We start from the raw sequence: 24,480 nt of genomic DNA on the forward strand, positions 1-24,480 counted from the left end.
CTTTGGAAAGCTTTTGTTCTATGCAGATTCACCAACATTGCAGGTTTGGTCAAAACCAAAAAAAGTGATGTCTGCCAACTCAAACAATGAAGTGAGCCAGAACTGTGCCAAAGCTAAAAAAAAACCCAGTGAGTGGTAGTGTCACATCCCCATATTAGGTGCTAAAAACTATTAATCTCATCTGATAAAATACCCATATGTTCCTGCTCCCTGATGTGCAATACTGTGCAACTTCATGGCATCTCCTCTACTCTCCTGATGATGTCACTGATGACATCTGACATGTTCTTGCATGTGAACTTTTTATATCAAGCAGCTCTTCTAATACATACTGCACAAAACATTAATTACCTTGCAAGAAAATAAACCCAAAAACAAACAAACAGCAGACCCAGTAGTATCTGTGTTCTCATCACATGGACTAGATAAAATATGAAGTTGTTTTTTGTTTATGAAGTTTCCACCTGCAAATGGTTCAGGTACTACAACTGTCTTTTTGGCTGTCTCATAATGTACTTTTAACTTATGCAGGACTTGAAGGACTCAGTTTTCATTAATCAGAAGTATTTTGTCTGTCAAAAATAGTATTTTTTCCAGTATATCTGTCCACATCTGACTTTGTTACTCTAACCAGTTAAGGCATGTAAGCATTGCTCCCATAGAGTGACAGAAACACTGATAATTTCAGGAATTGCTTTAAATAAAGTAAAAGGTCTATGTATAATGTTAAACTCTTAACCCCAAAACGTACAGATCATATCAATGAAGGCGTCAGGCCGGATATGGCCCGCAGGCTGTAGTTTGGACACCCCTATGTTAGGCTGTGTGAACACAGACGAATCACTGCAGCTCAATTAGTGTAGCCCAATACAGTAATAAGAAGAATGTTGATCTTAAAAAGTCAATGATAATTCAGCCATGCAGGTGAACACTGCCAACAACACGTAGTTTATAATAATAGATGTGCGGCTGTGGTATATTACAGTGTTTTAAACTGAAGACGGATAAGTCCTGATATAAATCTGAGGACCATGCAGCAACATATCTCACACTTAGGTCCCCAAATAGAAAAAAAAAAAAAAAAGAAATAAATATAAACATTCAAATCCCAATAATCTTTCTTTAGGGGGGTGGGTGGGATGTAGGTTGTTGATAGTGTACATTTTTGATAAAAGACTGTGGAGCTTTCAGGTATCACAGTCCATGCTGAGTGTAAATTCACAGAGGAGAGGTCTGAGATCGGAGCTGAAAGGGCTCAGTCTCCCCTCGAACAAATCAAAAAGTGCATTTCAGTACGTAGCTGGTAGTGCTGAGTGATGGATTTACAGTTAGGAGCTGGTGAGTAACAAGGATGTTAGTCGTAGGGGGGAGATACTGGCTGGAAGTTGTGGTATCCAAATTCCTTCATTGCACAAGGTGAATGTGGAGCGTGGGTGACAGTATGTGTGATTCTAGGGCTGAACTATGCAGATACTAGTTAGTGTGTGGTTGTGGACGTGCACACTAGTGCCTTTAATCATGTAAAGATGCACTGTCTACGTCACTGGATCTTCCCCAAACTGGACGTGGGCCACTGACACAGATGACCAGAATACACACAGTAATGACTGGAAAGGAGGAGAGTCACCTTATCAGCTACATTTGGCAACGTTAAGCCAATACCATGGCTTCTCTCTTCGCTTTGAGCAGCATTTCATATTTGACAAGACATACCCTACCTTCAAAAAATATACTTCTTTAAATTCTGTTTGCGCTAGTAAACATCATCCACTCCGAGTGTTTTACTAAGTTTCATAAACAAGGAGATTGTTCCATGTTACAGTATTAGATAAAACAGTAATACTAATACTGGCAATAGGTAACTTCATCAAGCATAATTTATCATTCACTTGCAAAATGAGTGACCTATCTGATCATCAACGCAAAATTACAGCATAATATAAGTAACTAATCTACAGACATGGGTTTTACAACTTCAGATCAGTATACGGCAGCATATTGGTCGGATTTGCGGAGTCGTCACAATAGCATTCAACATTGTTCGCAGGAAACACTTAATTTGAACAAAATGAATGTAATTCTGAGTGGATGAATGCAATACTAAGGAATACTAAGGGGAATGAGTGTTAATGAGCGTCGATGCATCTTGGATTCCTTCTATCGCTGATAATGGAAGGGTGTGGTTTTGTGTGTGTAAGTGTTGGTCTCTTAACATGTGGAAACATCACCACAGAGGTGAGCTGTGGGTTTGATGACATCATCCATCCCGCAGCTATGGGGATTCCCTAACAAAAAACACATTCTCTTTCTCTCAACTCACTGCATTTCTGTCTCTGTCTGGACCAGATGGATGGGGTGGGTCTCTGTCTGTTTTCTCCTTTTCTTTACGCAGCCCAAGCACGACAGCAGCAAGGTGTGAGAGCCTCCATTTAGATGTGCGTGGGTGGGCGGAAGAGACAGCTCATTAAATCAACACAAGTGATATATGCACCCAAATAAATACAACTACAAAACAGAAGGTGGAAAGAAAAACACAACAGAAATACTCTAGGTCACGGCATGCAATGCAAAACACACGGCGCCCACATTCATGAGAGTAATTTAGACCAGCTGATTTATATGGCGCCCTCTTGGGGTAGTGGAGTTTGCAAAGCCCTGTTTGGAACCACAGAGAGGAGAGGGAAAGAGAAAAGAAGAGGATCTAGGCGTGCTCCAGAAGCCACTGAAAGAGAGGGATGCGGTGTGTTTCCCTGCCCGCCTGGAGAGCCTCTTCTCTGGGATGGGGCTCGCTGTGCACCTGGCTCTCCTCACAGTATCGCAGCAGGGTGTGCATTAGCTCTCCCACCCTCCACCTCCTCTCCCGAAGCCTTTGGACCACTGCCGGGAGCTGAACGAGACAGTTAAAATTATTTTACAAATCAAAGGTAAGCAACCTACATCACAGCTTATCAGGTAAAATAGTATGCATTAAGTAGTTAGAATTTGTGCTTTATATATGGAATACAACTTGAGGAAGCTACCCCTACTGCGCTCATAATCAGGAAATTGATATAAAGCAAAGTTATTTTAACACCAGGAACTGCAAATACATCCGATTAAGAACCTAGATTAACAAGGAGACAACAATGTTAACACTTGGCCACTTAGGGAATCTGACCTGGGTAAGGAAAGTGTTTGTGTTTGATAACAAACTCAGCAGTGGGAATCATGGAATGGTGGTTAATGAATATGTTTCTACTAGTGCGTTGACCCGTGGGGAACCATGGGTCATATGAATACTGATATCTAGGGACTGAAGTAAGTAAATGCGTCTTTCCTGTTTTTAACTTCATTTCCCATCATGCAGCGCGGTACTGCTCTTCCGGTCAACCGAGCAAAGTGATTGTAAGGCTATTGTATTCCAAAATGACTAATATCTCCCAAAACATTGGTCCTATCAACTTGCCAAGATATTTAATGTGGAGATGGGACTATTGCTCAACTGTAGGTACCAAATTGGCCAGTTAAAAACGTCTCAATTTCTCAGAACTGTGCACCAAGGTTATAATAGTTTTGGATTTTTCATTATAGTTTAGTTTTATTTAGTTTTGACTTTTTTTTCTTTAATTCAGTTAGTTTTAATTAATTTTTAGAGCAGGTTTGCTAGTTTTTATTATTTTTCGTTATTTTCTAAATGCTTAGTTTTAGTTTCTTTATATCTTTTATCTTCTTCACCGTCGAATTCAAATAAATCCCAGACAGGACTCTGCTGCTTTCTCCCAACTTTAGTTTCCATGTTTCCCAGTAGAGTTAGAACAAGGAGACGACTAAACAAGTGACAAACCGTTAAATATCATATGGTGCCAGCAGCTAAAATTGCTTGAGGGAAATAAATCAATTTCATATCAATCCGACATTGACAAAGACGAAAATGAAGGGAATTTTATCCATAATTTTTATACGCTTTAGTTAGTTTTGTAAACACACAATACAGTTTCAGTTAGTTATCATTTTTTTCTTTTAATTATAGTTTTTATTTATTTCAGTTAATGAAAATGTTTTTACAATTCTAGTTTTCATCATTTCGTTAGTTTTCGTTAACAATAATAACCTTGCTGTGCACACATGCACACTGAGACCTTCCAGTATTATGATACAGATGTATAATCACCTGCTGAAGCTCCCTGTCAGGACTGAGCTGGATCTGGGGGATGTCAGCCATAGAGGCTGCCACCCACTGCAGCATACTCCTGAGTTGAGAGTCAAGGGCCACGTGTTGAGGGCCACGCCCGGGCTCCCTGACATCCGAGTTCACCATGAGTAGTACGGTCCTAGGAGCCTGCATCTGAGTCCGGTCTGCACAGAGGGTCCCTGCAGCAGAGGGAGTAACCGCCATTATCCTGTTTTCTACTTAACATATTCATAAATGCAGCCCAAAGTGTTCCACATAGTGAAATTAATACAGCACAGACAAAACTAATGTAAACATATCCGAATAAATGCCTGAAGAGGATGGTATTCTCCCTGACCCCATCAAAATTACAAAGTGGTGCTTGTTAGTGATGGTAGAATTCACAAACAACAGAGGAGTACAGCAGTTACATAAAACACCACGCTGAACTGGTCAACAATATATATCTAAGTAATGTATGTATGTTCGTGTGATGGAGTGGTGCAACAGGCACCACCAACACATAACTGATAAATTGAACCACATTTACTAGCAAAAGCAATGACTGATTTTACGGTTCTGCTGCGGAAATTAAATCACAACAAACGCTGTGACGGACAACACGGATGGATGACAGAAATAATAGCAAAAGGAGAACTCCGGCACATAACTCATAAATTGAAACATGTTTCTTGAAAAAATATAGAATGGGTTTCCAGTCATGGTCCAGAAACATATGATTAATAGACGGACAGATGGATGGACAATAAAAATTACACATTACTAACAGGGTTTGCGTGTTACCCTTCAGACTGGGTGCAATGTCGGCATGTTTTAGCCTTTAAGACAGCACGCTCTAGTCAATACTGACCATTATGTCCAGTTTGGGTTTTTTTGTTTGTTTTTTGGAAAATCTTCAGGTTTTAGGATAATTTTCAAGAAATGCCAAGATCTTAATGGGTCAGATAGATAATGATCATTTTTGGCCATAAACAACCCAGTTTATATGGTTGTATAATTGTGTTTGCCTCTCATATGTGAAATCTTATAATTATACGCTCCTGCATAATACTGTCATTATTTGTACACACCTACTATGGAAATGTATTTCCTTGTTAAGGACAAATAACATATACTTCTATACACCAAATGCAGACTAATACATAAAGTATTATTAAGCAGCCCTTTACTCCCCCAGCCATGGTCTACTCAGTACTGGGTTCCCACGCTCCCACAGCAAGAACATACCCAACGAGGAGCCCCCCCCCTTCCACTGGAGGCTGCTCTGGTTGAACACACACACACACGTTGCAGACACACACTCACATAACACAGAATGAGTGACTGTGGAGGGAGTGGAATGGATGAATGAGCAATAGTGTGGCTGAATATGGGGGTGTAGAAATCCCCGGCTACGACGCATTCAGACAGGCAGACAGACGCACACAACCAGCTACGATCAAGGCCAACTGTGAATTTCAAAGAATGGAAAGACCAAAATTAGGAGGAGAAGAGCCTGTCTTTCTCCCGATTTCTGTCAGCTGTCAGAAATTGTAAAGTGAGTTTGGATCTTTCAGACAATTACATCCTTTTGTTCAATAGCTCGCCTAAAATTGAAAAACCCCAGTATTCCCTCATCACTCCAGCTTATTCATAGGTAAAGTTGTGGGTAATGGCAGATCCTTACCACTGGATTCCTCTTTGACCTCAGTCTCCTTGTCCTCTGTATGGTCACTGGTGAAATATATAACATTACACATGTTAGTGACAATTGAGTCTGAGATGAGTCAGAGTTGAGTCTTTACTCACGGACAGATGACAAGAAGTATGTTACAGCTACGAGCATGCATGAAACTGGCCTCTGACACAAATAAAGCGGGATAGAAGAAGCTCTGCGATCAAAGCAATCCTGATCCAGAGTTCTTCTATATTCCAGTAAATCCGATTGTCTTTTTCTCAGGTTAAGACAAAATGACTAAGAGTGCATTTTCATTAGTGTGAAAGTGTACTCAATATCCATTTCGTCAATTGTGCAAATATTTGCTCTGTGACGTGCCAACAGGTAAACAGTCATTTCTCCACTTTATAAGTTGGTTAATGACAGTCTTGTTGACACAGCCCTCGGCTACAGACACTGAGACTCTGCACATTATGATATACAGTAAGGATATCATTTTGGGAATCATGAAGTAGTGATGATACAATCAAAGCTGAGGTGAGGAGAACTGAAAACTAAGACAACGAAGGCAGCAACAAATACACAGCCATGCATTACAAGACTACATTAACTTTAGTTTTATCTTCTGCTGATGTGCTTGAATAGTATAAACCCACCAGAGGACAATTCTTGCAGCAGCTGGCAACTACTATCAGGCTTCTAAATAATTCCCTTTTCAGCTAAATGTCATTCTTAGACAATTCTGCCTGATGTTTCTTAAATTCATTTTACAGTATTTCTAACAGTCATGTTTAGAATTAACTAAATGCATGAGCTAAATCTGTGAGAAGCCTGCCACCAAATGTTGAAAAGCAGGCACTGAACTGGAGATCTGTTACTAACTAATTCTTTGTGCCCAGTGATTACATTGTTGTGAAGGGGTGGGCCACTCTCACATTATTATGAAATTTACAGCTCTGGAAAAATTGAGGAGCCCAGTTTAAACTTCCAGACCTGAACCCCATTGAAAACTTCTGGAATGTGATCATGAGGAAGATGGGTGGTGACAAATCATCAAACAGAGCAGAGCTGCTTGCATTTTTTCCTGCCAGGAGTGACATAAAACAGCCAACAGCAATGCGAAAGACTCATATTGGAGAGCATGCCAAGACACATGGAAGACATGGCTGAAAACAGTCACGTAAACACTATGTTGTAACATTAGGATATGATGTTATTTTGCCCATTTTCTGCAAAACTGATGAAGTAAATGGCAATATTTGGTGATCAGTTACTTCTAGAATGAACAAGAAAATGTTTATTTAATTCCAACACATACACTATAATCAAAATCAGTGAAACCTACCCTATTCCAATACTCAATACAAGTAATTATTGTGATAAAGTTAAGTCACGAAAAGAAAATCTGCAGAGAATTAAATACCTTGTAAGCTGAGGTGGAAAAATGCTCAAGTGCCTACAATGGACAATATTTCTGATAGATGACATTTCCCATGTTCAGCTATGTACGATGATACACATTTCCTATGTGACATAATGCCATGATGTACAGCACACACAGGGCCATGTACTGTACAGATTTTGTAAGCTATTAGTAAATACTCTCACTGTATTTTATCCCAGGTCTGACATTTTTATAAAGCATTAGTGTTTTTAAAACCCTGCTATGTTGATGCATTTGGTTGTTTGTGGAACCTGACATTTGAGAAACTGGAGGTCTCTGCCAAAATGCACTGAATTAATGTGCTATGCTGAAGGAAGAACTCAGAAAAAAATTAATATGCAAACAGATTCTTATAAGGACAACATAAATGTGGTAGCTCTCTGCATTTAAATGAATACCCAACAACTGAATCGGAACACTAGATGATACTGAAATTTCTTTCAAGTGCATTTTTTTTTAAATGTAGATCAGAAATACTGAACTGTTTGAAGCTGACTCCAGCCTACAAAAACAAAAGTACATTTACAAATGGTTGCCAATACAGATTCAGTTTCACTGTATATATTTATATGCCTTTGTCCTTCCTTTTTTTGAATGGTGGAACAAGTCAATAACCCTGCAAGACTAAAGGCAGTCAGAAAATATGGTGGGTTTAAACTGTTCAAAAGCACTAAACTAAAGAGGGTAAGAATGCCCAAAATAATATGACACTACAAATGTAAAAAAAAATATTGAAATGGCATAAGGTAAACAACACTTTGCATGCATGCTGACAGTAGCATCTACGAGCACATACCATGTCAAGCATTTTATATTTAGAGGTGTTCATGCAAGAAGTTGGTGGTTCCTAGTATGAGACAAAGGACAAATCAAAATACTATTGCACTAGGAATGTCATAAATCAGTTTCATGTGATGTAACCATCCTGTGGTTGAAATCTAGTAGTGAGATTTTGCACTAATGCAAGTGTAGCATGCTTTCTTACTTCCTTTTGGCTCCAGAGTGAATACTTTGATTTAGCCATGCCTTTGTCTCATTCTAGGTGATTCCCCCAAACCTTGTGGGCATTTTGAAAACTTTGCAATTTCAACCAGTTGCTGACCGACCTGTCTGAGGGGGAGGACAGGCGCTCCTCACATGCCTCCCCCTCCAGGCCCAGACTGCTCCAGCTACTGCTGTTCCCATTGCTGCTAGAGAGAGAAGGAAGGTAACGCACCACTGAAATACTGACAGATCTACTAAGATTAGAAAAGGAAATTAATAATACTTTATTCATCCCATTGGCATTACTGATTCTGCTTATCAGGTTGATAATTTTATGATTTCTTATTGATTCCTGATCAATTCTGTGTGTGGAAAAAAGTACTGTTATCCTTTTTTATGTGGAATGAAGTTTCACAATGCATTGTGTTTTCCTAGCCCCCATTCCTCCTGTGGTGGCAAATTTCAAGAATCACAGATGTATGATTTTGGTGCTAACGTTTTGCAGCATACAACTGTCAGAAAAAAAAAAATTCAGGATCAATAAAAAGATGGATGATTGGAAGTGATTTGACAGTCTAGAATAAGTGGAATCAGTTTCCGATTCCCATCCTTTGCTAAGATACAAACATCTTTACAGATCTTATCACATGAGAGCCATTTAAATGGAACAAAGATCAGGCTATAATAAGCAGTTTTATCACATTTGTTATAATGATCATACCATGTCACATCATGTAGTTTGAACAAAACAGTACTCAGGATGATGACTATTACTGGCATTAGAAATCATCCTTTAAATACCAGATGAGAAACAAAACAAAGGTGGATTCCTCATATGATGCAGATATTTCCACCATATCCTACTGAATCACCCATAATGTTGATAAAGGTAATTTGTTGCTAAAGGCCTAACATGTGAGATCATTGCATTCCTGTCCTCACATAATCCAGTTAATCCTTCGGTTTACACCAGGACAACCAGTTGGCAACAGAAGCACAACAACAGAGACTCCCTCTGTAATTAGTCAATGATTAGCCTCCTGGCTACAACATGCATACTGTGGCTTGCAGCACGCAGAGTAAGGTTGAAGGAAAGAACATTTCTCAAATCTAAAAATAACTCCATTAATCTGAATTACCTCAGCTTCAGCTTTCTCCCTGTGGTTTGAGTGAATGACACATGGTGAGAACTTGCTAATTAAGTTAATCAACACGCTCAGTGTCTCAATACGCCCTTGTGGTAATTTTTTCTTCCGTTATTTCATCTGCCGTGCAAAAATCGATGCAGTGGGCTTTTGAAGGTACTCTAATGAACTACATATGGTGGACTTTGTTCCTGGCACAACTGTGCCTAAAGTAAAGAGAGCACGCAAAGACACACCTTTTGAAAATATTATCATATGTGAACTTGGCTCTGATGGCTAAAATAGCTAGCTGCTAACACACTCTGTTCTCTTAGTATCTTGGGAAAGAATTTCAAATGTTGTCAGTTTTGCTTCCATAGCGATAGCAGCCTTTGCCAGAAATTTCAACAGCTTAATTCCCAGAGACTAGAGGCCATGTAAGACCATATCACTGAGAATGCTGACACTCATGCTGCCTCCCTCCTTTTCTTTGCAAACACACATATATAGTGACGATGATACGCCAGTTGTCGGGAAGCCAGTTCTGTCACAACATCTATTTAATCCTTATGCCTGTGGTGTATTTCACAAACATTTTCAGAAAAACTTACACATCCACAAGAGAGCTCAAATATAATGTCAACATTTGCACAAATCAGATAAAATTACATTTTGGTGGTGAGGTCTAAATAAGATTCCCAAAACATGCATTGACCCTGCTCCTAATGTGGAAACCTTTTATTGAAACCCAACTACAAAAACAACACCATAGTGGAAACTGAAACGTTGTCTGTACATTTTTCTAGGTTAAATGTTAGGATGCTGTGCGTCTCAGTACTTCAAAACAGGAACTGAACAACATGACATGAATATGAGCGCATTTTTTATCATTACAGTGTATAAATCTGGAGGAAATAATGTTGTGGACTACATGGTTACATGTAACATTAGTATGTAATTAACAAAATAAACATAATTGTTATCAGTTACAACTACTGAGTAAAAAAAGGTCTATTGTACTTTTCGTTTTGACTGTGATCAGTGTTGAGTGTGATTTGCGCTGCCTGGCACAAATGTATGTTGTTACAAGTTTCTGGCTTTATTGCTCATTTTACAATATTGTCTTATGACAAGAAACTTTGACTATTTTTCTGACAAGGCATGTAAACAAAGTAATCAAAAGAAAGTGGTTAAAATATTTGCATTAGTTATTACTTTTTAACAGTTTAACAAGTAAACTGTAACCTTCCTAACACTGGAAGTAAGATTAGTAGGCTCAGCATGCATTTAACACTTTATTAGATACTAAGTTGTGTACCTGTCACTGAGGTGGAGGAAGCTGCTGTTGTCATCTAGGTGCTCATCTTCAAAGCTCAAGTTTGACCAACTGCCCAGGCTGTCATCTCCTACGCTCAACTGCTGGGACACAGTGGACTCTGTGGTTTCCCTTCCTTGAGAGCTATTTGCGAAGATGAGAAAGCAGTATTATCAAAGGAAGAAGATGGGAAATGAAAGCAGCTGTAAAACAACCCCTAAGGAGTGTTTTTAACTTATCAGTGTATAACACAGAACATATACCTGATGTTGGCAGCCTGGCAGATGTTAGACAAGGCAGAGGTCATGATCTCAGCAGTTAGGCTTTCAGCGTAGCTTGTCCCATCATGCCCAATCCCACTGTCAGCATTCAGGCTGGTGTTACTCAGCTCACGTTTTGCTGTCTCCATTGCCATGGACACCATCTCCTCTGCAAATACTGCCCTGTGATCCAAGTTAATGTGAATCTTGGGAATCTCCAGGCCAGTGAGACGTTCAGCCCTCACTTGACTTTCTGGCCCTCTTCGCCTTCTCTGTAAAACGTGCTGGTGGTGGTGACTACTAAGTTTACTGCAGTAGGGGCACTCCTGGACCTGACAGTAATGGCATGTTCTCTCCCTTAGGGCGTCAGACAACCTCTGAGTGTGAGAGTGTCGCTCATGGTCTTGTTTCCTCTGGTGATCGTGTGATGGATGTCCTATGGATGCAAGGCTCATCTTCAGAGTATCATCAACTATTTTCCTGGCATAATGCTCAATAACTTGCATCACTCTACTGCTGTAGCCTCCATCATACAGGCTTCCTGTGCTGTGGTAATGCCTGCTCCTTCCTTCCTTGGACAACAGGGGGCAGGAGAAGGAGTTCCTTATGAGATTCTCTGTCATATCTTCAAGTTTAGATTTTTTATACAGACAGGAGTCAGTGAGAGATTTGGGTAGTCGCACAGAGGAAAGATGAAGCTTGCGTGTGACATCACATGTGATATTGTAAGCTAAAGACTCTGCAAAGTTAACCAGATCCATGTACTCCCTTTGGCTCTGCTCTTCAGAAACCTTACAACAACACTGATTGTCTTCACCTGAGGGAGTAACTGCTGACTCTGCTCTCTCCTTGGGCGAAGACGCCTCACTGCCAGAAGCCTTCCACTCATCTGGCAGGGACCTGGAGAAGTGAAGGCGGGTGGTGCATGATCTCTGTTTGATCTTGCGGCTAGCATGAGCCAAGCCTAACTTTATGGAGCGGTAAGCCAAACGGCTCGCATACTGATCTAAAACTAACTCCCTGCTGCCCCCCTCCTTTTTTAGCACCCTTATAAGATACCCAGCGTATTCGTCTGTCACACTCTCACAGCTAGGATACTCTGATGACAACCCAGAGCTAGTGCTGGAGACTGTGCTTGAGGTGGAGGTGGGAGTCCGGAGAACAGAAGCTATTAGGTCATTAGACCACTGCTCAGCCAATTTCCCTACCCTAAAGTTTTGGTCTGTACTTGACTGGGATGGGTAGTGATGATGGGAACATTCAGAGTTTGACCTGTCAAAGCTTCTTCTTCTGAGGGCTCTGTGATATGGACACTGCTGCCCAGAACTCACCATCCTCTTTACATCATTGATAACCTCTCCTGCCACCTCCCCTGCATACACCCACAAAGTGTTAAGAGTCTGTTCTGAGAACTGAGCCACACTATCTCTTCTTTTCTCACTGCCCTTAATTATCTCTTCCTCCTCATCTGATACTCCCAGGGTGTCCATTTCTGTTGCCATAGAAACAATGTGGCAAGCCAACCGCTCGGCATAGTGGAGAGCTTCCTTGTTGGACATTCTGCGAGCAGATGTCTTACTGAATTCATGGCCACCATGCCCTGACTCTGCACATCTGTTAGGAGCCCTAACACCAACTGCTGCTTCCTCTGCCAACTGTTCCTCCTCTTCATCCTCATTACCATCTGCCTCCTCAGAAAGGGATCTCATCAGTTTGAGCATAAATTCTGCTTTGTCTGCATCAGGAGTAGTATCTTTTGGCCCTGGACCAGGCTCAGGCTGATAGTGAGGGGTTGGAGGGGGAGTAGCAGGGGAGAATTCCTTGGCCAGCTTGCTTTTCAGTTTCTTGGAGAACTGTTTTATCTGTTTCTCTTTAGATACCTCACTGGGCTGCTGAGGGGTAGAAGGAGGAGTGCCAGGAGTCCCACCAGACTTCTGGCCCGAGTTTGGAGCTGATTCATCTCCAGGAACTGATATCCTTCTTTGTCCGTACATAGCTGAACCCGGGACATCAAGAGTATCCATTAACACAGGATGGGTTTCAGCCACACCTCTGTTCCTGGGGTCTGTCTCACAGCTGGCTCTCCCTGTCTGGAAGGAAATGTGAGGCATGTTTGGCTCTTTTGAATGATGCAAAAAGCCACCCTTCCTAATAGAATCTTTACAGTCATACTTAAAACTCTCCCTGATTGCCTCCTGCTGAAAAGAGGAATCTAGAGCGTCATTATTTACAGTCTGCTTAGATGAAGAGACCCTTTGATTTCCTATTGTCTTTGTGAGAAAATCAGCACATTCACCAAAACTCTTCTTCATTTTAGAGGCAGTTATAAGCTCACAAGCTTCAGTTACTATCATATCCACCATGTTGCCAGAGAAATTTTGAAAGGTGGACTTTCCTTGGGAGGGGTCTCCTTCAGGCATTTGGGTCTCAGTATCATGACTGTAATGGTGAGTTTGCGTAGATGTGGTGGTGTCAGAGAACGACTGAGTTAATAATCTTTTGGGGCTGTTCTGAGTCGAACCAGATTTATTCTGAGAAGCCTCCTCAGAGTCTTGAAGGTAAGAGAGAGCTTGGCCTGCCTTGGGCACAGGAATGCAGCTAGCCATTCCTGAGACAGTGAACAGAGCTTTCTTCACTGTGCAGGTGGCATCCTCACTTGAAGGCCCCGAGGCTGGTGCAGCTGAGCTGGCACTGACAACCTGCTGGTTCGCAAAGGTACTGCAAGTGTGAGTGCTTGTATTTTCTGCACTGACATAACAGATATTATCTAAAGAGACACTGATAGCTGCTTGGCTAGTGAAGGCAACATCAGCCTGCGAAAGCTCTATGAAGGCCTCCTGGAGAACAGACTCTGACAAATCTGATGCATAAGAAGAAACAACTTCCTCCTCCTCTTCTTCCTCTTGCCCACGGCCAAAGGTCCAATCACTAGGAGTGCGAGGTGTTGATGGGTGGGAGAATTGACACACTTCCATTATGCCTTCAAACACCAGTTCTTCTGCCAAATCAGCAGCAAAACGTGTCACTGTGCTGTGAAAAATTTGTTTTTTCACTGTTAGAAATTCTGCCAATGCTCCAGACAGAGCTTCTCCAACCAAGAACCCAGCCAGACCATTGATTGCTCGTTCCTTCAACACATAGGCATGACGCATGCCAATCTCATGAAAGGCCATCTGAAACACTGAGGACGTCAGCCTTGCAGCTAGGTGGCACAAGGTGGTTGTACAAGAGGACACACCTTTTTGGAGATCTCGTAAAGCACTGCCCAGGCTCATTTCCACCAAATCAGTTGCAAACCTCTGAATGCCATCCTTTAAAGATTGAGATTTCTCTTGCAGTTTAGCAACTGTAACAGTCTCTTGGATTTCTGAGAGTTTCATCAGATAACCAGATGGGTTCTTGAATTCTTTGTGGCAGACGCAGCTGAGATTCTTGTTATCACTGATATCAACAGCAGACTGGTAGCCACAGACAGATCCTAGTATTTCTTTGGACAGACTGCTGGCAAAGTCTGAGTAAGTCTTATACAGAGAGCAAAGGTCCTGGGGTTTACGTAGTTCTGAGCTGTCTTGTCCATCATCATCCGTCTTCCAAAAGTATTCCAGTGTCCCACTACAATCAGTAAGGGGACTAAAGGCAGAGGAGCTAACAGGGCTGAAGAGAGGACCTCCATTCTCATCTGAGGGGGTCTGCACTGGACGAGGTGAGTCAGGCACCTCAGAGTGGAGTGAATAGGGTGAGCCTGGCTTCAGAGGAGTGGGTTTTTTCACATTGGCAGGGAGAGTGGGTGGGTCAAAGCGGTGAGGATTCATACCCTTTGTTGAACAGCCCCTGGAGACATACTTGGATCCTGATCCACTGGTGCTGACATCTGCAGGTTTCTTCTGTGTGGTGGGGGCACTAATGGTGTCCAGAGGCAGTGCAAGAGTGCAGCTCTCAGAGCTCAGCTCCTCCAGGTCATCAAACTGGTCAAAGCTATCAAAAAACTCACTCACTTCAGAGTCTGAATCTTCAACTCGTTCCCTGGGCCCCCCCGGCACCTGAGGAATGTCCAGTTTAGCCAGGAGGCTCTTCTGGTAACCTACTTCATCCAGGAAAATAATTGGGCTGGGGCTGGAGCAGTCTGATTCTTCAGATTCACTGACATGAATTGGAGGTGAGGGGAAACGAGCTCCAGGGCTGCAGTAGGTCCACTGGGACTCCATACCCGCTGACCTCTGCACAGTGACAGATACATCTGGACCTGATGTATGTTTTGTTGAATACTTCTTTGAAGATGAGCTAATGATAACTCGGGACCCTAATAATTCCTTTCGCCTTTTATGCGAAGGGACTGTCTGTGATGCCACATCACGCTTTTTAAAATGTCGATAGGAGGCTGCAGCTGCAGAGGACAGAAGGAAAAAGCACATATTGAACAGGTATTAGTTGAAATCATAAAATCCAAGTCACAAAACTATAACTATCAAAACTGTCTATTATACTACTCTGAATATAAAAATAGGAAGGAAAAGAGCATCTCAAATAGAATGTAACTTATTACTGCCATCTAGCAGTGAATGGACCCTCTTCAAATTCCTTCCACTATTTATTCAAAACTTTTAACTGCATAAAAATAAAAATGTTTCAAGTTCAATCCCGTTTTTGTCAGCTGTTAATTAATTTTTTATTAAGTCTGTCAGTTCAGGTTTCTGAGTGTCTCATTAGGAGGATTAAGGGTGATCTAACAGCAGAAATTGAACATTCAGAATTATGTTCCCATTAGTACATACTGTTGTGTATACCCCCAAAATAAGAACTTTTGAGTTTTCATTTTCTTAAAATGAGATATCACAGGGAGCACGTTGTCTACATGGGGTCCACCATGTGTCTTCAGTGGCTCAGAATAGACTTACTTTCCTTAACTAGCCCCCATGTTTTTAAAAACACACAATCTGAAACTGTAAGATTTTTGCATAACATTTACTAGGTCATCTTCTATACTGTGTCATGCATAAATGTTTTCTTTGTTAATAACAAATTAATCTGTACTCATCTTGTACAAACTCCAGTAATGCCTTCAAAGTCAGGATTAAGTCAAAATGTTGCTGTTACTGATAAATTACACACAGTAACTAGTAGCTATAAAATCCTGGGTGAAAACACTACTCATTAGTAGTTATGCCATGCTTGTGTGCAAACCAACATGAACAGGCCAACAGTATGCTGCTAGCAGGATGTACAGACGGCTGTAGCAAGGAACTTTGGAGATCATCCCTATATCAAGGCATGTCACCTGCCATGATAGCAGCCAAGGCTCTGAGACTTGCACAGTGGTTAAATTGCTTCATATCAGTGGTGGATGAAATTTCCATTTGCACATCTGTAATTACATGTTGATTAAAGGCCATTACATGAGCTGAGACTGTCTTGATTTGTGTTTGCATATTGATTACTTGACAAAGACTGGTCTATTTTCTGGTCCTCATTTTTTCCAAGTCATTAACTGTAGACTAATAAATGACTGTGTTTTCAATGTACTGGAGTATGTAATAACTCTCATATGGAAAACAATTTTAAACAATAGACTGAGGAGCTACTGATCCCCAATAAGCATTACAAGTTAAACCTACAGGGATTATCTCCTGTGTCATCCTCCTCTAAATGCTCCAGGGCGGTGACAAAGTCATCCTCGATTGATGAAACAGACTGGTTGGTGTCATCTTCCTCCTGTTGGCTGGGCCCACCAGCACTCCTTTGAAGAACCTGCTGCTCCAAAGTATAGCGGATACCTGCCATGTAGCACCCCAGCAAGCCCAGTAAAGATGCTACAGCGGACTGAGGGTAGATGCTAGAGGTGGGATTATGCCTCAGGACGCACACAGTCTTTAACCACCACTACAGGGACAGAGAAACAAACAAAAGAAAGAAACAGAGAGAAAAATATAGAGTTAGAGCTGCTTTGCAGGTAATTTATTCTGCTCATGTAGAAAAAAAAAATCACATCAGAATCTGTAAGAAACAGTCATGTAGAGTATATAAAGCACCAAATCCACCATATTACACAATCACTTGATACATGACAACCCAGTGATGTGAAAGATCTCGCTTTATAAAACTAAAAAGAATTCACAATGGAAATTTTTTAGTCTTACAAAACAAGCCTGTGTTATGTCTGTACTGTGAAAATGACTTGATATCTTGCATATGCTGAACACAAAATCATTTAGTGCAATTCCATTTTGTAATGCAGGGAGGTGGGAGGTCTCACTGTCTGAAACGGTCAACAAAACCACAGATCAAGCTGTAGGGCCTGTGAGAACCCAAACATAGCACATATGGCCAGGAAGGACAAGGCTGCAATCGTGGGCTCTAGAAAAACAACCCTGTCTATCAACCCCACCTGCATGTCCTCAAAGGCATGAGAAAGTCTTGGTTTATCTGTTTACATGCTTGCATAGACAAGGTCTTACTCTGGGCAAACAGCTAGGTTTTGGATCAAGCAAAACATGACATTTCAGAAAAAGTTATTTTTTTACCAATGGATTTTTAAAGGAGGATACTATACAATATCTGTTAATGAAGTACTTTGTTTAACAAGTTTCTGATATAAATATACTTGTTAAAAGTCTTGGCTATAAGAAATATCAACATCTGCAATGTTTTGTCACACACATTTGTCTCTACTCAAGTAGTTTATGGGACAAATTTGTATGTAAAGATGAAGAAAATGACATACTCATTCTAATTTCCCTTTCCTCTTTCTGTCCTCACGTCTACCTCACTTAGTACGTGGACCACACCCATTCTTTGAATATGGTCTGTTGCCTACCTGAGGCCCAGCATCCTTGTGTTCTGCTAGCCTGCGGGAATCTCTGAGCAGCAGCACCTCATCATTCTTGAGACTCTGGACGTGAACTGACCGGAGGAGCTCACACAGCCCTCCTGGCAGGGATGGTAGAGCCTGAGGAAAAAGGAGACAGAAGTGCATCAGTGTTAAGGGTAAGGTTAATTAATTACTAACTGCTCAAAAAGTGATTATATTTCACTGCCGTAAAACATTTAAGTGTGAGACAGGAGTGTTTCTATTATTATCTGGAATATGTTACCTGTTGAGTCACATCTTCCCCATCACAATGACCAGGCAGACACACAAAATGAATCTGAAACAACACAGTTGGTGGTTATTTAAATAGCTCTTGTCGTTTATGGTTAAGCTTTACATATGCCCAGTGTTGTGTGTGACAAACCTCAGTCAGTCTTGTGGTATCTCTGGGTGGGAGCTCCAGGCATATGCTGCATAGCTCCTTTTTGTTCCTAAAAAGGCTCTTCACACACTGTGCCCCACTGTCACGCACGGTCTAAAAACAAATGAACATACTTTATAGATTAGACTAGTATATGGATAGTCAGCTGACATAATGTGACGACTAGTGTTCATCCCTATGTTCATCCTTAGCATGACAAGTGAATGCAAATATGTTGTGTATACTCTTTTGTGTATTGGCCAGATTTTATATGCCTTTATACATTTATTAAGTTCTACTTGTCAGCATATTAGAAATCACAACGAATATATTTCAATATGCAATTATATTAAACAAAACCTAAGCAATAGGACAATACAAACCAAAAAGACAAACTTTTTGTTGCAATAAAAGGTACAAAATACAGCAGGGGAAGTTACATATCTAATTTAACCTCTTCCAGCTAACATAGTTTTAAATTTCAAGTACAGGTCACTTGATTTAAAATCCTACGTCATCTGTAATGGTTATCCTAAAGAATCACTGCTACATGAGTCTTGAAATCATCTTGCCAGTACACTGCACGTTTGTGACAAACCTCTTTTCGGACTGCAGCCCTGGACCTAACTGGCACTCCTCTAATACGAGCACAGGCATCCATAGCAAACAGAGAGGTGCACGTGGCAGGCTGAGAGGCCACTCACCTGGAAATAGAAATAAAGCAGAACAAGAAACATAGAGAACAACAGAGTTAGTTACTGTGAAGTTCAGAAAAGCTCCAGCAACTGACATGATGATACAAGGAAATGAGGCCCACAACTGTGCATTTTTTCCCTTTCTAAACCAATTATATTAAGTAAGAAAACTTGTGATACACAAATACATCTGTAGTATGGATAGACAAGGTTTTGTTTGTGCTCTAATATTTTAAAACTGTACAAACAACTTGCAGAGAAAGGTTTTCTTTAAGCCCATGTGAAAATAAAATGAATCAATCCTTTAAAAGTAGGCCCAGACTTGTCCTGCTGGGGAGGTTAAGCTATAGTAGGCCATGCTTCGTTGATATTCTTTAAACAGTTAGGCCTGCATCAAAGATCAAACAGCAAGGCAAGAGATCAGGGGTGTGTGCTCTGAGCAGGGGAAACACTTCGTAAGCATGAGAGAGTGGGTAAAGGAGGCAAAATATTTACAGTGTACGAGAAGGAAAAGTTTCCCAAGAAATTGAACCCTCTCTTTTGAGGTATCATCCAAGGCAGCTAGTTGAGTCTAGACACAAGCAGGCGGTCCTATTGATCAGCCCATCCTGCATCTTGAGAACCAGAAGGGGTATAATATACGCCACCGGCTTCCTCTAGTGATCTGGGACCTCCTGGCTTCTCACGAGTGCTTTGGTGGGCTGTACAAAAACAACACATCCAACCACTGCTGCCTAACCTCAACTATGCAGTGCATCCCTATTCACTCACAAGGAAAGCAGGCACAACAATGTCTATTAGAGCTATGACTATCTCTAACAGAAATGAACAACAAGAAGTGGCAGGCTAATGTGCATTTTTGGCTCACTACATTTCATGTTTGGGTCAAATTTTCCGCATCAATATATGACAGACCCCAAATCTTTACCCCATGCAAATAATGCAACCACATGCCATATGCTATTAGTCTTTGGCATTTCATAAACAAACTTCATATGTGTAACAAAGCTAGGCTGATTCATCAAACTAACCGCCAGTGTTAGCACAAAACTTTACTGAAGAAATGCAGATCTAGTAAAGGATTCTGGGGGTTATTTGTGATCGTCTTATGAGAATGAGAACATAATAGCCCGCCAAGTACAGAAACTGTGTAGTCTGTGTAGTTAGCTGACGTGGGCCAATTTTCAAGCATTCTGAATGTGGGTGGCCAGAGGAATAGATAAACAGAGATTGAGAGAAAGAAGAACAGCCGGGAGAGCATGAGAAAAACTCACAGCTCACTAATGAGGTGCAGATTATGTCGGGTCAGGTGATATCAGTGGATGGATGGGTGGATGGATGGATGGATGGATGGATGGATGGACAAGAAAATACAAGTATGTAGGAGACATCTGTTAGAGCTGTAAAAACTCTATCACCTTTCACCTGAGGAAGCAGTGAGGGCTTTTTTTTCCCCACAGACTTCAGATGTGCAATACAACAATATATTGTGTGCCAATAGACAAAACATCTATTGTTTCATATTATTTATTATAATATCCTATCGCTATCTCATCCCATTACTGTTTATTTTGTTGTCAGAAATCACACTCTTTGCAGCTAGATTTTTCATTGTTAGGACCACACCTCTTTCTCGTGGCATGGATAGAAGCAGAAAATTGGCATTAAAGCTTCACAAACAAACTGAGAACGTGAAACAAATCGGGGCACTTATCGTCATATCACACTGCTCTATAAGAGACTCAAACACTATTCAAAAATGAACAGATGTTATAATACTATTACTCCATTGAGAACAAATGCAAATGTGACTGCTTACATGTAAAATCATTTGGTGTGTTATCATCATCAACAAACCACCTCCTGAAAAACATCACAACTGTGGTTGTAGAAACTTACTGTTTAAAAACACTTGTACAGCAAAATGTAAATTCTGTTTTAGGGTGGATTTTCCCTCTAATGCCCACTGTGGTGGTCTCTCTGACCACTACTGAACAAAAACTTCCCTATACTTCAAGGACCAGCGCCAAACAACACATTAACTCATTTATATGTAAAGAGAAAAAAATAATAATAAAAATTAGGTTTTCTTAAGTGGTGAAACTAGAACTATTCAGAATTTTAGCTAAGTAAAAATACAAATGCCAGACTGTGAAAACACTCCACTACATAACCACTAAGTCAAAGTTTTACATTCTAGTCTCAATTAAAAGTATAGCCTAATCAAATTTACTTAAAGTAAGAGGTGTAAGCATGGTTAGCATGCATTATAAACATTGTGCATTGATGTGCATGCTGATTTTTAATGCTGCATCTAGAGTTGAGCTTATTGGGTTTAATTTGGGCCTTCCTAATCCGAATGATGAATGACATGGAATAACAAATGACCACTAAAATTTGGCGTAACAACTGCTCCCTTGTCATTTGGAATAGTGTAAATGGAATGACAACTATAAAGGGAATGACAGATGACTTTGAACAACGAAAAACGACGTGTCGGTTTACTGGCTGGCCGGCTTCTAGTAAATATAGTGAACAGAATATGGAAGTAAGAGCATTTACCCCTTGAAGTTAGCTGTCGGTGTAGCCCTGGTCTAAGAATGGATGATACATTATCATTCTACTGAATGACAGTGTCATTCTATGGGATAATGGTGATATTTCCTTTAGAGAGGGAGAAAGAGATTATAACAAGGAGAAAACAGTGTCATTCTTATAAATGACAGTGTCTTTCCACTGAATATAAGTGTCATTCCATTTCTCAAGGGAGCAGTTGTTACGCCAAATCTTACGCCAAATTTCAGTGGTCATTGGTTATTCCATGTCATTCAGATTAGGAAGGCCCTTTAATTTACAGGAATGCATCATCATCATTCTATATGACCACTGTTGCTTTACTATGAAAGCCATATTTCTCTAAACACTCAACAGAAAATAAAGAAAGAAAGCAGCTTTGTGTGTATTTTCCAAGTAATCTAAGATGGGCAAAGAAATTATTTTTCACTGAAATTCAACATAATGGTGTCACTGATATAAGCATGAGCCCGACATGATTTAACTTGTTGACGTTTACGATTTCTAATCCCATTCTGAAGCAAACAAATACCTGTTCTAACCATTTCCGTCCAAGCAAGTTGTTAAGTAAAGATTTATTTAAGTTCAGACATTTAACAGAACAGGGATTTGTTGTGGTTAGCTTACAGACAGGTATCCGCCGCAGCAGGCCATAGAGGAGCCGATGCACTACGTCTGTGGATGCTTATGTTGATTCACGACCACTCAGGCTGTTTTACCAACAACTGACAGAAGCCCACCTATTAGCTAACAAACAACCATTTATATATTGACGTTATAAGAGCAAAACGTCAGGATACATTAAATGACAGCCGCCCACAGAAACATAAACACCCTTTTTCGATGACAGGTTGTCAATCAATCGGCTAACAGCAGAACCAGGCCTCGGTCTGTGATGTCGCCTAACCGTTAGCTAGCTAACACCTAGCTAACAACCCAACAGTAGCGTTAGCATAGATTAAAACGCATGAATAATTACTGCGTGTGTTTATTTATCGGATCCTCCTAGCATTATTTTATGCTGTGTCGTTTCCTTTTAGTTACCTCACGGTTGTCAGACCCCGACAGCACTGGCGGAAGCCGCTGTGTTTTAATACACAACCCGTATGTTTCGTCTGTTTTCAAGTCCCAATGCTACGTTTAGCTAAGAATTGACAGGAATCAACTAATTGTCTAAGTCATATCTGCCTTTCTGCCTTAGTTATGTCATTTTTACAACTAAAAGTGGACAGGATCCATAGTGGCTAAACCTAAAGGATGCTGCATCAGTCTATCTGACCAGAAAATGGCAACATAGGCGGTTATCACTGGTGTAGACAGCAGCAAATGACACAATATTTACAGTTTGGGACAATATTCGCTCGGTAAAATGGGCATTTAAAAAAAAAAAAACTCCCCAATGCGAGAGTTTTTCTACTGGATGAGCTCAAGGAGATAGATACATTACCCTCTTGTGATCGATTTCACCGTTTCTAAATATGAATCGAACTCTCCATTTGCTACAGCCTGCGCCTCCCATGAAAACAAGACTGTGTGAGGCATCACTAATCAAACACCGACAAAACCATGTGTGGCGTGATGTCGATGACAGAAAAATCGAACTGCAGTCAAACTCACATGAATGCGTGAACATTCCATCCCGAAAGAGCCCATATGACTAAATTATCGAAGTAAATACTTAGGATAAAATCTAAAAGGAAAATAGCATTTTTTTTTAGTTGGGGAGAGAATTTCAGGAGCAACAGTATGACTTTTTTTTTTTTTTTTTTTTTTTACTTTACTTTTATTTAATTTTATTGGTTTCTTTAATAGGGATCATGCATATTTATGAACATTGTTGTATAAAAAATACACCCATGTAAATATGCCAGAATTAGTCAAAATAACTTTTTTTCCAACTTTATTGAAAACATTTAAGTATACAATACAAAAATTTGAACAAAAAACAAGATATCAAAAGGGAAAAAGCATTTGAACATATAAGTTTATGAAAATAATGCATAGATTTAAAGATACAGAGCATAATATAGAAATAATAGTATAAAAAAATGCATATTTATAAACATTGTTGTGTAAAAAATACATCCATGTAAATATGCCAGAATTAGTCAAAAGAACTTTTTTCCAACTTTATTGAAAACATTTAAGTATACAATACAAAAATTTGAACAAAAAACAAGATATAAAAAAGGGAAAAGCATTTGAACATGTAAGTTTAAGAAAATAATGCATGGATTTAAAGATACAGAGCATAATATAAAAATAATAGTACAAAAAAATGCATATTTATAAACATTGTTGTATAAAAAAAAAGTACACCCATGTAAATATGCCAAAATTAGTCAAAATAACTTTTTTTTCCAACTTTATTGAAAACATTTATGTATACAATACAAAAATTTGAACAAAAAAACAAGATATCAAAAGGGAAAAAGCATTTGAACATATAAGTTTAAGAAAATAATGCATAGATTTAAAGATACAGAGCATAATATACAAATAATAGCATAAAAAAATGCATATTTATAAATATTGTTGTATAAAAAGTACACCCATGTAAATATGCTAGAATTAGTCAAAATAACTTTTTTCCAACTTTATTGAAAACATTTAATTATACAATACAAAAATTTGAACAAAAAACAAGATATCTAAAGGGAAAAAGCATTTGAACATATAAGTTTAAGAAAATAATGCATAGATTGAAAGATACAGAGCATAATATACAAATAATAGTATAAAAAAATGCATATTTAAAAACATTGTTGTATAAAAAAAGTACACCCATGTAAATACGCCAGAATTAGTCCAAATAACTTTTTTTTCCAACTTTATTGAAAACATTTAATTATACAATACAAAAATTTGAACAAAAAAAAAAAAAGATATCAAAAGGGAAAAAGCATTTGAACATATAAGTTTAAGAAAATAATGCATAGATTTAAAGATACAGAGCATAATATACAAATAATAGTATAAAAAATGCATATATATAAACATTGTTGTATAAAAAATACACCCATGTAAATA

The 24,480-nt window shown here is 39.7% G+C and overlaps 1 protein-coding gene across 6 annotated transcripts; it reads right to left on the reverse strand.

The window, feature by feature from the left end:
* Positions 1-761: 761 nt before the first annotated feature.
* Positions 762-22,994, reverse strand: akap11 (A kinase (PRKA) anchor protein 11). Of its 6 annotated transcripts, XM_030124557.1 has the most exons (13): positions 22,898-22,994; positions 18,780-18,885; positions 18,185-18,295; positions 18,044-18,097; positions 17,767-17,898; positions 16,568-16,832; positions 10,959-15,339; positions 10,699-10,839; positions 8,379-8,462; positions 5,838-5,884; positions 4,151-4,350; positions 2,672-2,887; positions 762-2,635 (listed from the first exon to the last, which is right to left on the reverse strand). In XM_030124557.1, exons 2-12 carry the CDS (start codon positions 18,840-18,842, stop codon positions 2,702-2,704), a joined length of 5,664 nt encoding a protein of 1,887 aa, XP_029980417.1. In that variant the 5' UTR covers positions 18,843-18,885; positions 22,898-22,994; the 3' UTR covers positions 762-2,635; positions 2,672-2,701. The 6 variants fall into 6 exon arrangements, with proteins under 6 accessions (XP_029980417.1, XP_029980420.1, XP_029980419.1 ...); XM_030124560.1 differs by having other exon boundaries at positions 762-2,887; positions 10,959-15,333; XM_030124559.1 differs by having other exon boundaries at positions 762-2,887; positions 8,379-8,459.
* Between the last annotated feature and the right edge of the window lie 1,486 nt (positions 22,995-24,480).

Source organism: Sphaeramia orbicularis, chromosome 21, assembly GCF_902148855.1.
Source record: "Sphaeramia orbicularis chromosome 21, fSphaOr1.1, whole genome shotgun sequence".
NCBI classification, from domain to species: domain Eukaryota; kingdom Metazoa; phylum Chordata; class Actinopteri; order Kurtiformes; family Apogonidae; genus Sphaeramia; species Sphaeramia orbicularis.